At 42.2% G+C, this 17,902-nt stretch overlaps 1 protein-coding gene across 1 annotated transcript in view; it reads right to left on the bottom strand.

Moving 5' to 3' along the window:
- Window positions 1–17,902, bottom strand: part of Tbk1 (TANK binding kinase 1) — a 39,708-nt gene that overhangs the window by 16,789 nt on the left and 5,017 nt on the right. Inside the window, exons 3-8 of the mRNA XM_041673278.1 lie at window positions 15,206–15,346; window positions 11,916–12,045; window positions 8,458–8,639; window positions 6,220–6,380; window positions 2,750–2,860; window positions 447–626 (exon numbers count right to left, since the gene is read on the bottom strand). Coding sequence (XP_041529212.1) covers window positions 447–626; window positions 2,750–2,860; window positions 6,220–6,380; window positions 8,458–8,639; window positions 11,916–12,045; window positions 15,206–15,346 — 905 coding nt within the window. The remainder of the gene's footprint in view (window positions 1–446; window positions 627–2,749; window positions 2,861–6,219; window positions 6,381–8,457; window positions 8,640–11,915; window positions 12,046–15,205; window positions 15,347–17,902) is intronic.

Below are 17,902 nucleotides of genomic sequence, written 5' to 3' on the forward strand. Positions count from 1 at the left end.
GAGACACGGTTTCTCTGTGTAACAGCCCTGGCTGTCCTGGAACTCGCTTTACGGACCAGGCTGGCTTTGAACTCACAAGAGATTCAACAGCCTCTTCCTCCCAAGTGCTGGTATTAAAGGCGTTCACCACCACCGTCCAGCACTCTTGTTTTTAAAGAGGGTATACTTTCAATAAAGCAGCTCATTTTTACCAGTACACGGTACTTGAAAGAAGTCATAGATTAAGCTCTGTAAGTTCACAGTAAAACTTATCTGTGTATTAAGAAAAAAGTAAAAGGGTTTACTTCCAATTAGTGACCAGGAATTCACTAAGCATTTAAAGTTAGTTTTTCCGAGACATGGGTGCTGTTGATGACAGTAAGGCATCTTTTCCATTTGTTCTCCTGGCTGAGATGTTTATTATATTACACAACACATAGACGGGAGAAGAACACAGAAGCACTTACGTATTATAGCTATGAATATAAATCTTATGTGCTGTCATCTGCTGCAGCGAGAAAACGTGGATTATCATTCGGTGAAGGACATCACTAGTCTCTGCGAAGAACTGGTCAAAACCCCAGCACTTTTCTTGGTCAGCTTCAAGGATGTTTGCAAGAACTGGGGTAAGCAGTGTCTGAAGACCCCTACAACAGTATTTACAAAGTTACCTGGAGAGAGCCACAGCACAGAGCCACAAGATACAAAGAAAACACAAATCAAGGAATTGCATGGGGTCTGAATAAGAGAGGTCTCCAGAGGCTCCTGTATTTGAATGCTTAGTCACGCATTGTTCTGTGGTCTCAGTGTCCGCCCCCACCCCCCCATCTCCCTCCAGTCCTGACAGTTAGAAGAATGGTTAGTTCTTTTCCTTAGAGGTCTTCACTGCTCCCTTGAGGTACTTAAAATCTTTACCATTTGACATAAACAAAAATCACGAAAAGCACCTTTTCAAACCTAGTAATTCTGATGAAAGACTTCTATGCTAACAGCTGCTGTGGATGAGGTCTGCTTTAGTCTGTCTGTAGCTCAGACCACGACAGCACTGACTCAGCAATATACCAACAACTAGCACAGGACCCCGGCCTGAGCCGTTACATTCTGCCAGGCTCCCGTCAGTGTAATGTTCTGCCACCGACTATAACACGAATCGCTGTGTCTGTAAAGCTGTACTCTCCAACACAGCATGTGTCTTTTGGCAAATCTAGTTACACGAGTTTACTTTCAGAAAATGTTTTCCAAAAAAGTAAAATAATGAAACTTAGGGTATTGCTCCCTCCCCAGGAGCTGGGGATGGGGCAGTTGAGGTAGTCTCACTGTGTAGTTCAGGGTACCCTGAAACTCATTATGTAGCCCAGGATGGCCTCAAACCTCATGGGGTCACAGGCAGGAACTACCACCCAGTATTTTTAGTTAGTTTGAAACTTTTTTTTTGAGTCAGGGACTCACTGCTATGCAGTTCTGGCCATCCTAGAGCTATGTAGCCCAGGCTAGCTTTGAACCTGTGCTGATGCTCTTGCTTCTGCTTTCAGAGTGCTGGGTTTAAAAGTGTGTTACCACATTGCCCAGATACTTTCAATTTGACATTATTAATCCTTTCTTTGGGACAATCTGACAATATAATAGAGTTCTGACTGATCAATTATGAAAGATCCTGTAAACATCTGAAATGCTGGAAAAAGCACTATATATGCTTATTTTTCTTTTTTTTTTTTTGGTATTTTTTAAAAATTATTTATTTATTATGTATACAGTATTCTGCCTGCATGTATCTCTGCAGGCCAGAAGAGGGCATCAAGTCTCACTGCAGATGGTTGTGAGCCACCATGTGGTTGCTGGGAATTGAACTCAGGACCTCTAGAAGAGCAGGTAAAGCTCCTAACCACTGAACCATCTCTCCAGCCCTTTTCTGGTATTTTTTTGAGCTATTCTATGGTTGTCCTGGGACTCACAAAGACCCTCCTGCCTCTGTCTCCCAAGTGTTAGGATTAAAGGTTCATCTCACTATGGCCAGCCCAGAAATACTTATTTTTTACTCTTTTAATAACCTGAATACTTTTTCAAAGTAAGGAGAATATTAAACTTGGTGGTTTTGGTTTTTTTTTTTTTTTTTTTTTTTTGGTTTTACCTTTTCCCCGTTTTGGTTTTTCAAGATAGGATTTCTCTGTGTAGCACTAGCTGCCCTGGAACTCACTCTGTAGACCAGGCTGGCCTCGAACTCATAGAGATCTGCCAGCCTCTGCCTCCCGAGTGCTGGGATTAAAGGTTTGTGCTGCTACTGAGTGCACCACCACCACCAGGAAAATATTACTCCTAGCTACACCACTATTCGTGGCCATCAGTATCAAAGTCCTTTGTATGAGCCCTACATTGCAAAGAATTTCAAGACAAGTGAGAACCAATCTTAAGAACACATGCCTTCTATCGTTAGGAAACTATCCCCAAAGTTCAGAATGTTTACATCACCCCCAAATGCAAATTAAAAAATCGAAATAAAACTCCACTAAAAACTAAAGAGCCAACAGTGGGAGAGTCCCTGCCCGTTATCCCTGCATGTGGGACATTGAGGCAGGAGAATTATCAGTCTGGGCTACATATGGAGTTCAAGGCTAGCCTGGGCTACATAGCAAGACCCTGCTTCAAAAAAACAAACCAACAGAAAGAAAGCCAGCACTAAAAATATGCTTAAATATTTGAATGTGTTTGTGACTTTTAGGCAACCAAGAGATTAAACACAAGATGTCAAAGGTTAAGAATTAGGTACACTCACCGAGAAAGACTACAAGAAACAGGCATGTCTCCGCTCCAGTCAATTGGCCCATTTTCTGCTTTCTGTACTCCAGATATGGCACCAGAAGGCTTTCCAGTGATGATTTTGTACCTGGGGAGGAGCAGCAGAGTAAGATAAGCAGGTCGTGATGCACTGTGTCCTCTGCTGCACATTGAGTGCTTGCGAGAGCAGACTGTGGGACTGACGGACAAGCAAAACCCTGTGACTCGGACTGACTGAAGTGGAATGGTGGTTGTAGGGATACTATCTCTATGTCATAACAAATTTTAATTTGGGAGCCCGGAGTGAACAGCATTTATGTTCACAACAAAAAACATTATTTTTTCCATCTGAAAAATGAGCAACACAAAAAAGCTTTATCACTGAAATCTCTAGACTATAAAATAAATCCTAATCTTTTTTAACCAGATAATTACAGCCAAGCAGACTATAATATTACTGCAAAATGAGTCATGGAATTACTTTTTTTTAAGAGGGAGCTAAAACTATACATAGCACAGTATCAGAAAAACCCTCTTCATAGTCAAAAAGTAACACACACGTAGGAACAGATGCATGAAATGAAAAGCCAAGCTGATGAGAGCGATATAAACATGTGCAACAGCCAGGCTGGCTGGGGAAGCTGGGGACAGGGAGATGTGGATAAGTCAGGGCAGCAGGACTCTCAGTCTCCGCCATGCTGTGCTCTTAAGAACACCTGTATCCGAACAAAAGCATCCAGCATCAATTGGCAGTACCTTCTTACAGTCAACAGTATTCTGTCTTATCAGTTTCAGTTTATCATCTAAACAAATGTGCTCTGGGCACACCAAAGTATTTTTTAAAAACTAGACCCAACCAGTAAGACAGATGCAGACTACTGCTTTCTCTACAGAAGCAGCCTTAACCTCTGCCTCAAGAAATACTTTAAAATAAAGAAATTAGCCAGGCAGTGGTGGCAAACACCTTTAATCCCAGCACTCAGGAGACAGAGGCAGGCAGATCTCTGAGTTTGATGCCAGCCTGGTCTACAGAGCGAGTTCCAGGACAACAGCCATAGCTACAAAGAGAAACCCTGACTCAAAAAACCAAATAATTTGAGAAAAATAAGGAGTGCTCACATGTGCTGGGTCCAGTTCTGGAGGAATAAAAAGAGATGTGAAGTTAATGCAGAAGAGCAGTGAAGAGAATTAATGACAGCATTGCTAAGGTGTGCAAATTCTTCAAGAGCTTAATCTTTACAAGATTCACATGTGAACCTTAATCATGTGCAAATTTGATGCAGGTGCAATGCAGCTCTACTGGGAGGAGTGTACCACTCACCGATACAGTCGGACGGTCATTAATAATGCCAAGATACCATGGCTGTGCCGGGAGGAGTGCACCACTCACCGATACAGTCGGACGGTCATTAATGATGCCAAGGTAACACTAAATATCGCTATCAGTGCTTGCACAGAGGTGTGTTCTATACAAACAGAGATATCCCAGTATTGTACAGGTGCCCACAGAGTGATCATGCAGAGTTGTTGGGTGGCTTGTGAATCATGTTTCCTTTCTTACAAGCAGCAGACTTTAATTTATTTCATCCACTTTTAGAACAGCTAAAGTTGTCACTGCTTTAAAATGTATTTGTGAACACAGACGTGTGTACGTGTCAGGACAACTTACGTTTAAGGAGGAAACGAAAGGAGACCTGGCCTTTGCTAAAGGAGGGTTTTAATAAAAAGGGCACTGTTGTAAAGCAGGCTCAGGCGGGCACTGCAACATCTTAGTGCAATTAGCGGATGTCTTCTCGATGCACAAACGCACATGTTGTAGCTCACTAGCGTGCATGCAAATGTGCAAGCTTTAGCAGAAGCACCGTTTTATCCGAGCTTGTTTTATTTACTTCCTTAAAACAACAAAAGGAAGAACATGCTTCTTCCCCAATTTTCTGAGATGAAGACTCTAATTTTACAGCTGTGATTACTTTGAATCACATGCACGTGGATAAGCTGGGATGGTGGCTATACACACAATTCCAACACTCAGGGATGCGGCATAATGGCTTTGACAATTTCTTTTAAAATGAAGTGAAGCACAGTGTGTTGGTTGTTTCTTGTCAACTTGACACAAACCTTGACATCTGGATAGAGGAAATCTTAACAGAGAAAATGCCTTTCTGTAACACTGGCCTACAGGCAAATCTGCAAGGCATTTTCTTGATTAACAATTAACAAAGGAGGCCTAGCTCACTGGGGTGGTGTCAACCCTAGGAGGGTGGTCCTGAAGGGTTAAGGAAAGCAGACTGAACAAGCCAGAAGGAGAAAGCCAGTGAGCAGCACCCCTCCATGGCCTCTGCATTAGCTCCTGCCTCTAGGATCCTGCCTTGCGTTGTTGCCCTGACTTCCTGGGTTGATGGACTACAAGCTGTAAGATGAAATAAACCCTTCCCTCCCCAAACTGCTTTATGTTCTGGAGTTTTACCACAGCAATAGAGACCCAAACACACACAGTGTACAGATGAATTACATAATAAATTTCACTCCAGAAATTTCTCTACTTTTTCTTTTTCTTTGTTTACTATTAGTGACTGCATTGCTCATTTCCCCAATAATATGGCAGCGTATAAATGCATACAATACCAGGGCTGGAGAGAGGGCTCAGCAGTTAAGAGCACTGACTGCTCTTCCAGAGGACCTGGGTTAGATCCCAGCAACCACGCAACAGTTCACAACCATTTTAACTTCAGTTCCAGGCAATCTTCTGGCCTCTTCAATCTTCAACACTTACACACATAAAATAAAAATTTTAAACTGTATACTACACTACCAGGTTTATCTCTGGATGGAACCTGTGACAAAATTACTGCCAAAATGTTATTTTTAAGATAGTCAATCAGTTCAATGGAAGGTTGGAATTAAATTTCCTTGGTCCTGGGGCTACAGAGATGGCTCACAGGTTAGGAGCACTGGCTTCTTTTCCAGAGGACATGGGTTCAATTCCCAGCACCCACATGGCAGCTTATAACTGTCTGTAACTCTAGTTCCAGGGAATCTGACAAACTCACACAGACATACATTAAAGCAAAACACCAATGCACACAAAATTAAAAAAATAAAATTAATTAAAAAAATTTCTTTGGTTGTTTTTCTCTACAGAATTATACTGGTATTATTTTTTTCAGCTGCATGGAGAAAAAGTGACAAACACAAAGTGGACTAAAGAAATGAAGCATGCTAAAGTAAATCTCAGGGACATGGAGGTAACACCGAACCCAAGACTAGATATTAGGTTTACTTTGTGGACATTTAAACATGATTTAGATAACTATGCCAACACTCTTAGAAGGCTGCATTCTTAGTAAAATTTGGGTAGCATCAAGTATCAGAAAAAGCCATTTTCAATTTCATTTTCTCAAACTTATGGAGAAACAAGATAATATACATTAAAAATGATGTCTCCCTTTGGATGGAACAAGCACTTACATCACTTCCTTATTCCTGCGAGGCCCCTCAAATGGTCTAAATGGCAGCGATCCGGTAGCTGCATGGTAAAATGTCACTCCAATACTCCAGAGATCAACTGTAGCCCCGTACTTCTTCTGATGATCTTTTCTTAGTACGGCTCTCTCATACATGTCAGGATGCTAAAACAGAAATGTTATGAACTTATGTCTTATATACACGAGGACCTAGTTCAGATTCACAGCAAAGGCCGTGTAAAAAGCTGGCACGGTGGAACCTGCCTGGAGCCCCGAGGTGGGGAGTGGATGTAGGAGGACCTTGGGTCTTGCTGACCAGTCAATCTAGCCAGTTGTTGGGGTCCTGGTCCAGCAAGAGACCATCTCAAAAACAGCTAGACACTTACCCTTGACCTCTGATCTCCACAAGCACACCTGGGTGCACCCCTCAAACCTCTGAGGGGAAAGGAAAGTAACAGGCTATGCATAACTTCCCCTCTTATCTTAAACTCCTGATACCATTTTGTTTGATCCTCAAATTTCATAACCTCAGTCCGTAGTTGGAGAAAGCTGCTATAATCAGATCACCACTCTGTTAGGCCCTTCCAAACACTGACTCACTGAGTGAGCCTGTGCAGCGGTCAGGCCTCTTGTTCAGTTACAAAAATCTCACTCCCATCGAAGGCTAACTTTGTGTTTGTGCTACGCCATCATGTGATCTCACCAATTCCAGAAGTCAATGCTTACTCACTATTATCCCTTTATTTTATGCATCAGTATTCCCCTCTTTACTGGATCATGTCTCTGTTTAAAGAAATACCTTCCATTTAAGAAACCTAATCAAACAAATAATAACATAAAAATGCTAGGCAAGGTGGTATGTGTACGTAATCCCAGAGCTGGAGAAGGAGAGGCGCAGGCTCTAGTCCCGTTAGCATCGGCTAATTGACAGACTCCAGGACAGTGAAACCCTGTCTCTAAAAAGATGCATGGTATTCTTGAGGATGACACGTCAGGTTGTCCTCCTGTCTCTGCCTATACCCACCACCTGCTCATACATATAAAACCCATGAACGCATGTGTGTGTGCACGAGCATGTCTACATACATGCACACATACACATATGTACACACACACACCAGCACCATTGCCAACACAGCTCTGCATGGGTTTAGTGGTCCACACTTGTAATTCCAGCTCTCAGAAAGGCCAGCCTCAGCTACATATCAAGATTGTGACGAACCTTTGTTACATCAGACCCTGGCCCCCAGAACAAATAAAAGGTTTAATAAATCCTGGGCTGGTGAGATGGCTCAGTGGGTAAAGGTACCTGTAACCAACCCTGACGACCCCTGACTTCAGTCCCTGGGACCAACATGGTGAAAGGGAGTGGTGACTACTACAGCTGTCCTGACTTCTACAGGGGTGTCACAGCACACGCATGCCCCACCCCATAAATAAATGTAATGAAAATTTAAAACTTAACCACCCTGAAGTGTCCCATGCTCCTTTTCAGCAATTACTCAGTTGTTACTTCCCACCAAAGCAAAACTGCCCAGTCCTCAGTGCACTGAGCCCAAACTGGGCCCTGCCTGGCCAGATGTTTCTCAAGTTTTCAGATGCCTTTGTTTTTAATACAAATCCATTGCATTGGGGCAGGAGGGATGGCTCAGCAGTTAAGAGCCTGGCCACTTTTCCAAAGCTGGGTTAAACTGCCATCACCCACATGGCGGCTCATGAATGTCTGTAACTTCAATTCCAGGGAAATGATACCTTCACATAGAAATACATGCAGGCAAAATGCCAAGTCACATAGTTAATAAAACAACCCCCCCCCAAAAAAAAACTCCAGGTGCATTGTATTAGTATATAGCTATAAAACAACCAAGAGTTTTTGTTGCTGGCTTTTTTGTTTTGAGACAGGGTTTCATTATACAGCCATGGATGTCCTGGAATGTTGTATGTAGACCTGGCTGGCCTTGAACTTGTACCCATTCTCTTTCTTCTGCCTCTTAAGAGCTGGGATCAAAGCTGTGAGTTACTACAACTAGAACAGCCTCTGAGACTGTCCAAGAGAAAATGACAGTATACTTAGAAAGCATTTCTTAGTTCCTTTCTTTTACACCATACTCATTTGAACAGAAAATGGAATCTTTTGTCATAAAAATGACATACTATTTTACAGACTGTGACCAATCACCCCATGTGTAATAATACATCTATCATGTCATTAAAATGAAATTTCTAGTAATATGTGACTTACCAAGTACTCTTCTGTGCCATACAAAGACACAAACTGCTCATCGTCCTCCAGTTCTCTAGCAGCACCGAAGTCTGTGAGTTTGTACACAGACTGCCCATCCTCCCCTATGACACGCATGATATTGCCCGGCTTGATGTCACGGTGCACGATGCCATTCTCTCGGAGGTGATTCATTCCACCCACTTCAACAACAAACACAAAATACAGGAAATTGTGATGGAAGCCTCTGTGTGTACACACGACTCAAATTCACAGATATGACATTCATATTCACTCAGACTTAAGGTTTTGTACAAGTTGGCTCAATGCCCTTTTATTTTATTTTTTTAAGATTCATTTTTTTATTATGTCTATAGTATTCTGCCTGCATGTATCCTTGCAGGCCAGGGTACCAGATCTCATTGCAGATGGTTGTGAGCCACTATGTGGTTGCTGGGAATTGAACTCAGGACCTCTGGAAGAGCAGCAGTCAGTGCTCTTAACCATTAAGCCATCTCTCTAGCCCATGTCCTTTTATTCTAAGAAAGAGATTCCTCTTCCACAAATACCCACATGCACACATACCCCATGCACAAGTATGCATATGTACAGTCTCATGGTTCTTTTTTTTTTCTTTTTTTTTTTTTTTTCGAGACAGGGTTTCTCTGTAGCTTTGGTGCCCTTCCCGGAACTAGCTCTGTAGACCAGGCTGGCCTCGAACTCCCAGAGATCCGCCTCCTCTGCCTCCCGAGTGCGGGGATTACAGGCGTGCACCACCGCCCGCTTCAGTCCATGTTCTTAAGGGCAAAGGCATTGACACTGCTGGAGTTAGCACATTAACACCGCCGGGGCTGACAGGCAGGGTCACCAGATGAGATTAAGGCACTTACTACATTTGGGCCTCCTCAAACATTTGACTACTTCTTTCCAAGAAGGTGTTACTTGTCTTTTAAAAAAATAATAGGATAAATGAAATATGTGTGTGTGTATTTATTATGACTTACCACTCATTTTTAAAAAGTATATCATTCAATAGTTCTTAATAGAGTTGTACAACTCTTGACATCAGCACCAGCACAGTTTTATCATGCTCCGAGCGACAACTTTCTCTCTGAGGGTTAGAGCAGCCCCGCAGGCACTAGCAGGCACTCTCATATTCTGTCCTCTGAGCACGCTCATTCAGCGGCTTTTTGTCCTGTATTGTACATTTCACGTGAGTGGGATTACATGACCCTGTGATCTTTTGTCTCTTGTTTCTTTCAAGATTCACTCACATTTTAGCATTATCAAAATTTCATTTTCCCTTTTCAATTAAGACTTTTTTTTTTAATGTATGTGTCTTAGTTAGGGTCTCTATTGCTGTGAAGAGACACCATAACCACAGAAATTCTTATAAAGGAAACTTTTTAAGTTTCATTAGGGTGGCTCGTTTACATTTTCAGAGGGTCAGTCCATTATCATCATGGCTGGTAGCATAGCAGCGTGTAGATAGACATGGTGCTGGCTGCATCTTGATGAGAAGGCAACAGGAAGTGGTCTGTGACACCGAGCAAAGCTTAAGCAAAAGAGACCTCAAAGCCCACCCCACAGTGATGCAGCTACTTCAACAAGGCCACAGTTCCCTACAGTGCTACTCCCTAGGAGTTTATGGGGGCCAATTACATTCAAACCACCACATTCCACTTCCCAGCCCCCACAGATGTATAACAATATCATAAAGCAAAATGCATTTAGTCCAACTTCAAAGTCCCCGTCGTCTTTCACAGTCTCAGCAATATTGAAAAGTGCAATGCTCAAAGTCTCTTCTGAAATTCATGCAATCTCTTAGCTGTAATCCTCTATAGGATAAAACCAGCTCATGGGGGTCAATTACATGCTAACTATCACACAGTATGTGTGATTAGTTTCTGCCAGCTTGACACAAACTGGAGTTACCTCAGTTGGTAAATGCCTCCATCAGACATTTAGCCACATCTGTGGTATTTTCTGATTGCTGAGTGATGTGGAAGGGCCCAGTTCACTGTGGGCAGTGCCACCCTGGGACAGGTGGCCTGGGAGGTATAAGAAAAGTGACTGAAAATGAGCCTGAGGAACAAACCAGTCTGCAGTGTTCTTCCTCCTCAGTTTCTGCTTTGGCTCCCGCTTTTGGTTTTTGCTCCCTCAATGATGGACTGTGATCAGGAAGCATAAGCCAAACAAACCCTTTCCTCCCCAGTTGCTTCTGGTCATGTTTATTGCAACAAGAAGAATCAAACTATAACAGTAAGCATGTCATGTGTATGTGTGTGTGCGTGTGTGCGAGAGAGAGAGAGAGAGAGAGAGAGAGAGAGAGAGAGAGAGAGAGAGAAGATGAAGATAGAGAGACACACAGAGAAAGAAGATAGAGACACACACACACACACACTGAGGTTTTTGGGTGGGGAAGTCTCATGTAGTGGCGGTTTGTCCTGAACTTGGCATGTAGCAGAGGACAGACACCCTTGTACTCCTGACCTTTCTATCACTACCTCCCACATGCTGGGATACAGACTTGCCCCACCATACGTGGCTTCATCTCTTTTTATGAATGAGTAATATTCCATTCTATGGATGTACATCTTAATCCATTTGTCAGTTGATGGGTATTTGCGTTGTCCTGATTTTATTTATTGGTTATTACAAATAATGCTACAACAAACACAGATATGTAAAACTGTCATGTGGATGTGTTTTAACTCTTTGGGTGTGCCCGTCAGAACTGCTGCAGTGTGGAGGAGCTGCTGAACTATTTCCTCAGGGCTGGACCACTCTATAGCCCTGCTGCAGCAGCACACACAGACCCCACTCTCCACTTGCCAGTGCTGGTTCTTAGTATTCAATTTGTCCATCTTCTGGTAGGAAGTGGCTCTTCAATACAACTTCCTTAGAAATTAATGATGCTGACACTGTTTAATGCACTCACTGGCCATCTGTCTATCAATGTCTGGTCAAGTCCTCTGACAAATTTTAAAACTATTTTTGGTAGGGTGTCTGAACAAGATATCTTATATGTGACCTACAAAAACTCTTATGTCCCATGGGCTCTCTTTTCCAGTTATTGTCTCAAATTAGCTGTGGCTTTTAAATTTTTATTTATTTTATACATGTGTGTTTTGCCTGCATGTGTATCTGTGCATCAAATGCATGCCCGGGGCCTGTGGAGGCTGGAGTTACACATGCTTACGAGCTGCTGGAAACTGACCGTGTCCTCTAAAAGAGCAGCCAGGGATCTTAGCAGCTGAGCCGTCTCTCCAGCCCTGAAATAATTTTTTAATGGTGATAAAGTCTAATTTATCTAACTTTTCTTTTAGGTGCTTGTGCTTTTGATGTGATTTCTAAGAAAACATGTATAAAAGTCTTTTGCTTTGAATGCAGGAAATAAATTTTTCAATCTAATCTTTAAGTAATATATGTTTGAAACAATATAAATAAACATGTAAGAACCATATAAATAAACATACCCACATCTCGTAAAACAATTAAAAATTCCGATTCCGGTAGTCCATATGCATTGGATGGCTCCTCTAAAACAGTGTATAAACTCCCACAAGGACAGAATTCCATAATAAGGACTTTATGTCTTGTCGTTGTCTGCAAAACAAACGTCACTGACTGAGAATCAATGGGAAAACAATCAAGACCAGATCTGATTCCAGGGCAGCACTTGCTTGCCTGACCCTATTCAAAGGCAGGATGTGCTGCAATGACAAAATCACTGTGACTCCAGTACTGATAAATGCTATGTTTATATAATAAGCAGCTTCCAGTTTCTGTTTAATAAAGTGTGTGCGGGGGCTGGACAGAGTTCAGCAGTTACAAGCACTTCTGCTCTTCCAGAAGAACTGAGTTCAGCTCCCAGCACTCAGACGGGGTGTCTCACAACCGCCTGTAACTCCAGCCCCAGGCATCCACCAATGTTTTTTATTCTCCCCAGGCACTGGAACACATGTGAGCATACATATACAAAAAAAACCCAAAACTTAATATACAGACATATTATATTATATATAAACTAAAGTGGAGTTTGTTTGAAAGTCAAACCAGTGACGACTAGCTGAAACTGAACCACAAGATCATGGACGCACTGTTGAATGTTTTTCTTCAAATCATTTCGTTTCTTCTGCACAACAACATACTCAGGGAAATCTCCTTATGATAACTACTTTTACTTCAAGGAATGGAGTCTCCAGCAATGGGTGAGCTGGAGAGATGGCTCAGTGGTTAAGAGCATATACTGCTCTTCCAGAGGACCCGAGTTCAGTTCCCATCACCCATGTCAGGCAGCTCACCGGTGGCTGCCTGCAATCCACTCCAAGGGATCCAATGCCGCCTTCTGGCTTGAAAGGGTATCTACGCCAGTAACGTACACATATACACATAACTAAAAATAAAAACAAAATTTAAAGAAAAGGAAAAAAGAAACAAAACTGGATAGCAGAATGGTTGGGTCTCAGTAAAGTTCTGGTTTGCTCATTCCCATCTCAGCCATTTCAAATGTCATTATTATAACAGCCATTTCTTTTTTCTTTTCTTTTCTTTTTTTTTTTTTTTTTTTTTTTTTTTTTGCTTTTGGGTATTTGAGACAGGGTTTCTCTGTAGCTTTTCTGGACCCCGTCCTGGAACTAGTTCTTATAGACCAGGTTGGCCTCGAATTCACAGAGATCCACCTGCCTCTGCCTCCCCAGTGCTAGGATTAAAGGCATGCGCCACCGCCACCCAGCTAATATAACAGTTTTATAAAAAGAAGAAACCTCATTGAACTACATAATATACAGTGATCATATGATATATACCATTTTTTAGAAATCTGTAATTTTGAATAAAATTTAAAATCTAATACTAAAATTTGAATAAAATCTAGTATTAATTCTTGATTCTTTAAAACTTTTTTAACACAGCCCCCAAATACTTCCATAATGTATTTTATTTTCTCTGTTCAGTAGTCATGAAAAGAGAAATAATTATAAAACAAAAATTCTATGTGTGTTGCCACCACGATCAGCTAATTTTCTCTTTTGGAAATAACCTATGGCCCTTGAAATCTGTTTGAAAGAAGTGTTTTTGATCCAGGACTTTAGCCAATTTCTCTTTTCTTTTAAAACCTAGATAAGGTACATTACAGTCCAGACTAGCCTAAAACCAGCAATCCTCCTGTCTCATGTCTCAGCATCCTGAGTGTTTAGATTACACTTTAAAAAAGAAAAAGAAATCAAGACATATTCTTACTGCACAGTTCAGGCTCTCCCTGAACCCCTGATTTTCCTAAGATCACAGCAAGCAATGTGATTTTTATGGAGGCTTTAAAACAGAATACGTGTTCTGACTTGAAGAAGAAGTAGAGACCAAGGGTCTGCCATGCAGTCATGCAGGCAGAACATGATCCTTTTAATCCCAGCACTCAGGAGGCAGAGGCAGGTGGATCTCTGTGGGTTCAAGGCCAGCCTGGTCTGCAGAGTGAGTTCCAGGACAGCCACAGTTAACACAGAGAAACCCTATTTCGAAAAATCAAAAAACTAAACAAACGAACAGAAGAAATATCTTCCACCAAAGGCTTGGGTGGTCTTTCGGGGTAACATGTCTATGCCTGGAATCAGCTCACAGTCTACCCTGCCGTGGCTGCTCTAATTTGTATCTTTGTGCTATTATACAATAAAAAGCATGGGACTTTTCTGGGTCCTGTGACTCACCATCCATTTGATAATTGAAATTATCAAATGTCAAAGAACTCCTGATACTTGTGGTTTGTAGGAAGAGTTGCCTTGGACACCCCTGTTCGGCTGGTGTCGGAGGTGAGGGCGGCACTGTGGACTATGTTTTTTGCACTGTGACAGAGTCCTTTGCAGTGAGGGCTTCCACAGCCTTGGCAGTTTGGAAGGCTGCTCTCTTTTTCTGTTGCTATCTTTGTTTTCTGAGATAATGTCAGACACTCTGCAGCCTAGGCTCGTCTGGCTTTTGCAGAAATTCTTCTGACTCAGTGTCCCAAGTGCTAAGGTCAAAGACTTGCACCACTATGCCTGGCTTTGTGTTGAGAACTTTGTCTTGGGGAGTTCTGAGCCAATCCTGAACATTCATTAGCTACTACACATTTTAACGACTTAGCTTTTCAATCAGTCTTTACTATAACATCCTGATACCAATTCACATTTTAATGCATGAAACTTTAATTCATACCTGATCAACCCTAAGAAATAATCATTAAGAATGAACTGTAAAGAATATATAATTTAATATTTTAAGAGAAGATCTTTGTTGAATATCCATGTCTAAAAGTAAAAAGATCACTATTTCATTATTTGTAGAGTATTTCTAGAATACTTTTCCTAATGATGTATTTAATTTTTGCCATGTTCTCTAATATCAATTCTTTAGAGCATTGGATCTTCCAAACCTGGGGTCACAGGTGGCTGTGAGCTGCCTGCTGTGGATGCTGGGAACTGAACCCTGGTCCTCTGAAGAGCAGCAAGTTCTCTTCACTGCTGAGCATCTCGCCAGTCCTTGTTCTTTCTATAATTATGTGGACTTTACTTCAGCTTATTTTTCTTTTCCTTTTTTTGTATATAACATGAGGGATCATATTCACACATCTCCTTATGCCCTTTTCTGTTCTCATTCTTGACACTTTGTTTCTATTCTCTGGCTACTGAAATGCTGGGAATAGAACACTTGGTTACATGATGTTTGTGACCCCTTTGCTAGATCCTGTCTTCTGAGTGGGAACTACTAATACACAAGGGCAACCTTAGATACTTACCTCCTCTTCAATAGCAAATAATTTGACAATGTTTTTGTGGTTGAGTTTTTTTAATACTTCAAATTCTCTCATTTGAACATCCACTGGGCGAAGGAAGCTTATGTTATTAAATACTTTGACAGCATATAAATCACCAGTTTTCTAAAAGACAGAGGAAAAGAAGGAGTTAGCCACTAACATGCTATAGCAATCTGTATTCTCAGCACTCTGCATCCTTCAGACCAAGCAAGCTCTGAGACCAGAGCTCCCAAATCTAAAAGGCAAAAAATTTGGAATTCCCCAAAGGTCACTGTTTTTGACGTTATGAACAGAACTTACCAACGGTACACTAGTGGCAAAAACAGTATTCACATAGCAGAAGGAAGCAGCTCCAGTGTCAAAGGGAAACTTCTGGACAAGGAAAGGAAACTGAAACCCCAACGATTTCCCAAAGCCAAACATTTGCAAATAAGAACAAATAGGTGGAAAATCATACTCTGCCTGCCAAACCGTTATCAACATTATCAAAGCTATGCAATTCAATTTTCAGACATTTTGTCACTGGCTATGTTAATGTCTGTGTTGATAAACAGGAGCCTGAGAATCGAGGTCAGAGTGGACTTCCTGGCTGGACCATGCTGCTGCAGGGTAAAGTGGACTTCCTAGTTGGATCAGGCCACTGCTGCCAAGCACACCTAGATGTCAGGGTGGGGGCAGTGTGTTCCTTCGTCAGCCACCTCTGGGGAGCAAGGATCTACTGGCATGACACGCTGCAGAATCCCTGCAGCCCTTTCTCCAGTGCTTAGGACATGATGACATGCGTTCTCACAGACGCAACCGCAGCTTTTTAGGAGTACAAAACTAACCTTTCTCTGAACTCATCCAGCCCCCACCCCACAATTCCTTTCAGCCCCCAGAACCAGAAAGCTTCCCCTGGTGGCTAGCCCCAGCCTTTCCGCATTCAGCTTCACTTCCCCATTTATTCAAGCTCAATTTCCTCAAAGACAGTTCTCCTTGGGGGTTCAAGCATGGTTTGCTGAAGGACAGGTCAGGTCCCTGAATTGGTGCTCTCCTTTGGACAGAGATCCAACTGTCCTCCTCCTCTCAGCACAGAAGCACCATCTTTAAAACCATTTTCTGTTGCCAATAATCCTGTTTATATGGAAATTTGAACCACCGAGTCTAAATGACCCCCACTGCCCAAGTCACACCAAGTACAAAGAAATGTATATTTCCTTACAATTATCTCACACTCAGTCTAACAGATTGTTTTCCCTAAGAACATTTGGTTACAGTTCTTTATTTTACTGTGGGTGTGACGGGTATGTGATAGGTATGGGTATGGGTAGGGCAGTATGCAGCAGCCAGTTTTCTCTTTCCACCACGACCTGAGGATCAGACTTAAGTTGTTACACCTGGTGGCAATGGCCTTGACCTCCGAGCCATTTGCCAGATCAAATGGGAGGTTTCTAACAGAGGAACAAGAAGTGGAAACAATACAACGTAGCAATGTGCCCAGGGTAATCAGGGTCAGCACTGTGGAAAGGCCTGTAGTCTACCACATCTGTGAGGGAACTGGAACATGGGAATGTACCCTTTCTGCTTATCACCTGCCATCCACTGCCACAAATCAAAGTTATAAGAGTTCCTTCAAGCCACCTCTCATCACCTTGACCACGGTTATCATGCCCATATATTCCATCTGATATAACAGTAGCTAGTGACAACTTTAATAAGAAAAATTAAGCTAAGGAACACAGTGATGGCTCAGTGGATAAAAGCACTTGTCGAGCAAGCCTGATGACCTGAGTTCGATCCCCAGAATCAAAGTCGCCCTCTGACCTCCACTATGTATGCAATGGCAGTGTGCCTGTACACATAGACCACACATCTGTAAATAAAACTGCCTTAAAGATTAAATAAGTGGTATGCTTTTAATAACAGTACATTTAAGAGCATGGTATCCTAGCAATACACAAAAGGGTGAATATCATCATCAAAAAAGCTTTAAAGGGGAAGCAGGATTTTTTAAAAATTATTTTTATTTTTTATTATTATATTTTTTTAATGAGCATTCATGTTTTACATGCATGTATGCTATGTGTTTGCTGGTGTTCTTGAAGGGCAGAAGAAAGCATAATTCTGTAAATGGGTACAAACTATGGTGAGCTGCCGTGTGGATGCTGTCACCAAACCCTCTGTGAGAACAGCCAGTACCTTCACCACTAATTTTCCTGTTTCTATCATGGGCACTTGAGTGTGTGCAGATGCCTGTGGAGAGCGGAGGCACCAGGTCCCCTGGAGCTGGAGTTACAGGCAGCTGTGAGCCACCTGTGTGAGACACTGGGTGCTGGGAACTGGACTCAGGTCCTGTGCTCTTCACCACTGAGCCATCTCTCAGCCACACCCCACATCCTGTGATGTCCCTCCAAACGCTGTGAATATTTTATTACCACTGGTTAATAAAGAAGCTGCCTTGGCCTATGGCAGGGCAGAATATAGCTAGGTGGGAGGGAAATCCAAGCAGAGCTAGAGAGAGAAAGAAGGCGGAGTCACACAGCCACCAGAGTAAGATGCCAGAGCATTCCCAGTAAGCCACAGGGCACGTGACGATGCATGGATTATTAGAAATGGGTTAAGTTATGTGCAGAGTTGGCCAGTAAGAAGCCTGAGACAGGGCTGGAGAGATGGCTCAGTGGTTAAGAGCATTGCCTGCTC

This window comes from Microtus oregoni, unplaced genomic scaffold (genome assembly GCF_018167655.1).
Source record: "Microtus oregoni isolate MIOR12 unplaced genomic scaffold, Mior012 000001F_ref0000356, whole genome shotgun sequence".
Taxonomy (NCBI): Eukaryota; Metazoa; Chordata; class Mammalia; order Rodentia; family Cricetidae; genus Microtus; species Microtus oregoni.